The 5,693-nt window shown below is 44.3% G+C and overlaps 1 protein-coding gene across 1 annotated transcript; it reads left to right on the top strand.

The window, feature by feature from the left end:
- The first annotated feature begins 1,272 nt into the window (after nt 1–1,272).
- Nucleotides 1,273–5,080, top strand: LOC141917821 (endogenous retrovirus group V member 2 Env polyprotein-like). Its single transcript, XM_074811418.1, has one exon. The coding sequence runs from the start codon at nt 3,179–3,181 to the stop codon at nt 4,604–4,606; it is 1,428 nt and encodes a 475-aa protein (XP_074667519.1). The 5' UTR covers nt 1,273–3,178; the 3' UTR covers nt 4,607–5,080.
- Nucleotides 5,081–5,693: the final 613 nt, after the last annotated feature.

Consider the following 5,693-nt stretch of genomic DNA (forward strand, 5'->3'; position numbering starts at 1 on the left):
GCGGAAATATCTGGTTTTCATCTCAGTTAGGTTCCCCCCAGAGCCTGGCCAGGGCTTAAGGGAGAAGCTAAGGGAGTTTCCCTGCTTATCTAGTTAATTTATGAGCAAGGTCACAAGGCCAGACAACTGTTTCCGTGGCCTTGTTATCTTGCCCACACATAAAGAAATATAAGGATACATTCAGGATAGACATGTTTTATGATGTTTAAACTACATCTTCTATGCATATTTCACTAATGACTACATACAGAGTTAGCAGTTTCAGTTCAGGGCCTGTTGCTCAGGCTTCAGTATTCCCACCTTTTACATCAGAACAGTTGGTTTGCTATAACTTAGTATAATACCTAATAGCACAATGGTTATCAGTTATAAAATGTACAGGATTCATCTATAGGTCAACTCTGGCTTGGGCTTATTGTCCAAGCCTTAGCACTTCACAAATCCATACACTTTATTGACTGTATTGACACCTGAACTAACCTGGTTTACTGTTTTAGACCTCAAGGATGCTTTCTTTTGCCTCCCTCTCCACGAAGCCAGACAGAAAATATTTGCATTCGAATGGGAAAATCCTAAAAGCGGACGTAAAACCCAGCTGACTTGGACGGTGTTACCACAGGGGTTTAAAAACAGCCCTACTATATTTGGCAATCAACTCGCGAAAGACCTCGAGTCGTGGGAAGCCCCAACCCCGCCTGAGGAAGGGAAACTGTTACAATACGTGGATAATATCTTGATTGCCACCAAGACAAAAGACGCTTTCATGACTTGGACGGTAAGCCTGCTAAATTCTTTGGGGCTTCAGGGATACCGAGTGTCTAAGAAAAAGGCCCAAGTAATGCAGCGCAAAGTGATTTATCTGGGTTATGAAATTAGTGCTGGAAAAAGAACTTTAGGACAAGCTCGAAAAGAAGCAATATGTCAGACCCCGAGGCCACAAACAGTGAAAGAGTTACGGACTTTCCTGGGAATGACTGGGTGGTGCTGACTATGGATTTATAATTATGGACTGCTTGTCAAACCCTTATATGCATTGACGACCACCGAACAAAAACACCTTCAATGGAATAAAGAAACTAGACAGGCCTTTGAGCTACTGAAAAAGGCTCTGATGTTGGCTCCGACCTTAGGACTCCCAGATATAAGTAAGCCATTTTTCCTTTTCTCTCACGAGAAGCAGGGGATTGCCCTGGGGATATTAGCACAAGACCTGGGCCCATATTGTCGAGCAGTTGCCTACTTTTCCAAAAAGTTGGATACAACTGCCAAGGGTTGGCCTGGATGCTTGCGAGCAGTCGCGGCTGTGGTATTAAACATCCAGGAAGCCCGAAAGTTCACCTTGGGCCAGAAAATGACTGTGTTAGTATCCCATACAGTGTCTGCAGTGCTGGAGGTGAAAGGTGGACATTGGCTTTCCCCACAAAGATTCTTGAAATATCAGGCTGCAATGGTAGAACAAGATGATGTAGAGATTGTGGTTACTAACATTGTCAATCCAGACTCTTTCCTCAGTGGGAACACAGGAGAACCAGTACAACATGACTGTCTAGAGACCATTGAAGCGACATATTCGAGCTGCACGGACTTGAGAGACAGCCCTATGGAGAACACAGAGAACTGGTTCACGGATGGAAGCAGCTATGTCCTAAGTGGTAAAAGACATGCTGGGTATGCCATTACTACCAGCCAGGAAATAATAGAATCAGGGCATTTGCCCATGAACACCTCTGCGCAAAAGGCAGAAATAATTGCCCTGACCCGTGCTTTGGAGTTGGCCCAAGGCAAGGCTGTGAATAGCTATACGGACTCAAAATACGCCTTTGGAGTCGTACACGCGCATGGAGCAATTTGGAAAGAGAGAGGACTATTGAACTAAAAACATCAGACATGCAGAGGAAATTCTGAGACTGTTGGAAGCAGTCCAGCTTCCTAAAAAAGTAGCAATCATACACATCAAGGCACACCAAAAGGTGAACTCAGATTTGGAGAAGGGAAATGAGCTGGCGGACAGAGAGGCAAAACGAGCAGCCAAAGGAGAGGTAAAAGTAGAAGGAGCTTTAATCCCTGATGGGCGAATTTCCCTAGAGGGTAAGCCTAATTATACTAAAGAAGATCAAAAACTTATCATAGATCTGGAAGGATCATATAATGAGGAAGGTTGGGCCCTCACCCCACAAGGAAAGATAGTCATTCCCTCTTCTTTAACATGGTCCCTAGTAAGGGAGGAACATAAGAAAGGACACTGGGGAGCAGAGGCCCTATATAAACACTTAATTAAAGATATTAGAGCTAGAAATTTATATACTACAGTAAGACAAGTGACTCAACAGTGTGATCTTTGCCTCCAGACTAATCCTAAAAATACCCCCAGATTGGAAATGGGCCGAATTGGGAAAGGCAATGGGCCTGGGCAACAATGGCAGATTGATTTTTCAGAACTTCCAAGAAAAGGGGGGTATCAATACCTATTGGTATTAACAGATACCTTTTCAGGCTGGCTGGAAGCGTTCCCTACCAGAACCGTCAAAGCTCGGGAGGTGACCAGAATATTAATACAAGAAATAATACCACGCTTTGGGGTTCCAGCAACAATATCCTCTGACAGAGGGCCACATTTCATTTCAAAGGTGGTACAACAAATCAGCCGCCATTTAGGTATAGATTGGCAGCTTCATACCCCGTATCATCCCCAGTCAAGTGGCCAAGTAGAAAAGATGAATCATTTAATCAAACAGCAGATTGTGAAACTTGGACAGGAGACTAATTTGGCTTGGCCTCAGTCTCTTCCTGTGGCCCTTCTGGGCATACGAACTAAGCCAAGGACAAGAGAGGGGTTAAGTCCTTTTGAAATTCTGTACGGACGACCCTATAGCATACAAAAGGGCATATCCACGCAGGCAGGGGATGAGACTATAACTTCATATCTGGTGGCATTGGGTAAACAGCTCAATAAAATTGGAAAACATGTGTTTGGAACCCGAAGTAGAGGGTTAGATGGACCTGTGCATAATATACAGCCTGGGGATTATGTGTATGCTAAGTCTCTTGCAGAAAAGACTCTGGAACTGCAATGGGAAGGACCGTTCCAAGTACTCCTCACCTCCTTTACGTCAATTAAGATCAAGGAGCAGAGCACCTGGATCCATCATACCAGAGTGAAGAAGGCCCATAGATCTCCATGGAAGGTTACACAAATTTGGCCAGGAAAATTGTATTTTTCACGATAATTTTGGTCAACGTCTATGCCGTTGTGGTAGCATGGAATCAGAATTTCTTTGTAGGCCTTCTTCATGGGATGGCTCAAGGAAATAATTTGTCAGATTGTTGGGTATGCACAAAATTACCCAAATCAGGTCAATTTCCTTTTCTAGGTATTCCCAAATTTAACATCCCACGGTTTACAAATATGACAGGTTGGGTAGGGGGACCCACCCCTCATGATCTGATGGGAGTATGGAGACCACCCAATGGCAATTATGACAGGTATTGTCTTTATGAACTAGATTTAAAAATTGAGTTAGAATATCAATGGATATTAGATCAAGTTGACCGAAATGATGCCTTGTATAATGAATCCAAAGCCATTGAACAAATGTGGGCAAAAAGCACATGGCCACTCCGACAGCCGATAATGATGCGAAACAGGGGAAGTAATTCGGTCCGGTTCTTAGGCACAAAAAAGGGGGCTTATCAAACTTGCAATAATACGTACCCCAGAGGGTCAATAAGGATGACCAGCTACACGGGATGGGGGAAATTCCCAGGCAAATGCCATGATACCGCTGAGTGGAAGCACGGTCCCAGTGAGAAAAGGTGCAGTTTACCGCCAGGTTGGTGGTACTTATGTGCAAATGGAAAGGCCAGGAAGCGTTTACCTCAAAATTGGTGGGGAGAATGTACAACAGGTATATTATTGCCTATCTCATACCCCATTAGGAATCTGCAAGGTGTCTCAGGGACCCTGTGGTACCAGGTTAAACAGAAAAGAGAGGTTGAGAACCCCCTGGTAATTAGAGGAACCGGATTTCATAGCTTTGTAAGATGGCTCATCCCTATGCTAGGAGTAAGCGAATTAGAAAAAGCCATAGTAAATATCTCTGCCACTGTTGAAATCTTGGCTAACGCTACTGCTGATGCCATTGTCAATTTACAAAAGGAGATTAATTCATTAGCAGAAGTAACTATACAAAATCGCATGGCTTTGGATCTATTAATGGCTAAAGAAGGAGGGGTCTGTACAGTAATTAATCAAAGCTGCTGTGCCTTTGTAAATTGTGAGGCCCAAATTGAGACAGATGTGCATAGGATTTGGGAAGCTTCAAAACTATTTCATTTAATAGCACAAGATGATACGTCCTGGGGTTTCACAAATCTTTGGGAAAAATTGACTTCATGGCTACCTAATTTTGCATGGTTAAACCAGCTTTTTGTTCTGGTAGTGACACTGTTGATTTTAGGACTATTAACTTGTATTTTAATCAAATGTTTTTTTGGTGCTGCCAGAACACTGGAGATGCTTATGTCACATGGAAAAAGAATCAGCTTAGGCATAGGCTGGAATCAAACAAGTACTTCTAAAGTGTTAGATCAGGAGTCAGTTTATTAAAGGTAGCAAAAGAATTTACTAATGTCTTAGAAAAGGGGGGAATTGAGATGAGGAGCTAGGAAATTAAAATAGGATATAGAAATTAGGCACTCAAGAAATGAAGGTATAACTTAGTTTAGAGATAAAGATGGAAGACTTAGAGATCAGGCTAGGGGCTAGAGGCCCATTAGTTAAAAGATAACTAAGATTGAATAGGATAATAGATCCTAGTCGATGGGCCAGAGAGCAGAACAATATGGAAACCTTGATTAATGGAAGCTGTGAGGGAACGCTTCCTGATGGAATAGGAAGACAGCCCTAAAAACTGGTCAAAACCAACCCTATGGTCCGGCCCGAGTCCAGGAGGCTACAGAGACTGCGCAAGAAACCGAGGTAAAAAGTTCAACAGTGAGGAAGAGGAGCTACTTCATCTCTGCGACCCCAGCCCATGACCACCGGGACACACTGCGCAGACGCGACTAGGAGGAGACTGGGGCGGAACATATGAAAAAGACTTTCAGGCTCATTATAATACGAAGCGGGGATAGGTCATGCATATGTATAGGCGTATTATGAATATGTGATGCTTTGTAGCATAAAGCCAAGACAAGGTGCCACGAGAGGTGCGCACGTTTGTGGTGGAGCGATCCCCCGTGCATCTCAGCGCTGAATAAACACACCTACTTTATAACCTTATAGGTTGTGGAGTCGTGTTTCCGCAAGTCATCTTGGGGTCCCTGGGCCGGGCCCTTCTCCCTGCCCTTCTCAGCATCCCCAGTCCCTGGCTAGCCCCAACCCGATGCTCTCCAGTAGTGACACCCCTTTTCCTCTCCTTGAGAGCCTGTTCATGGAGAAAGAGTCCCCTGCTCTGCCTTGACCCAGGCTGCCTTATCTTTAAACCCCAACTGGTAAGAAGACACAAAAGCACCAGCAGGATGCACCATATCTGCTTGTCCTCTTTTAGATTTTCTCCAACCAGGCCTCTTATTATGACTGTCAGGGAAAGGTTACTGGCCACATGCATCCTCAGCCTGGCTTGGGAAGGTTCTTGGGCAAGGCTTGCCCGCCTTGCACCACAGCAGCAGATAGCAAGCCTGTGCATCCCTGC

The sequence above is a fragment of the Strix aluco genome, chromosome W, assembly GCF_031877795.1.
Source record: "Strix aluco isolate bStrAlu1 chromosome W, bStrAlu1.hap1, whole genome shotgun sequence".
Taxonomy (NCBI): domain Eukaryota; kingdom Metazoa; phylum Chordata; class Aves; order Strigiformes; family Strigidae; genus Strix; species Strix aluco.

Bases quoted from the DNA above. Each gene is read 5' to 3' on its own strand.
- LOC141917821 (XM_074811418.1), top strand. From the start codon at position 3,179: ATGGAAGGTTACACAAATTTGGCCAGGAAAATTGTATTTTTCACGATA.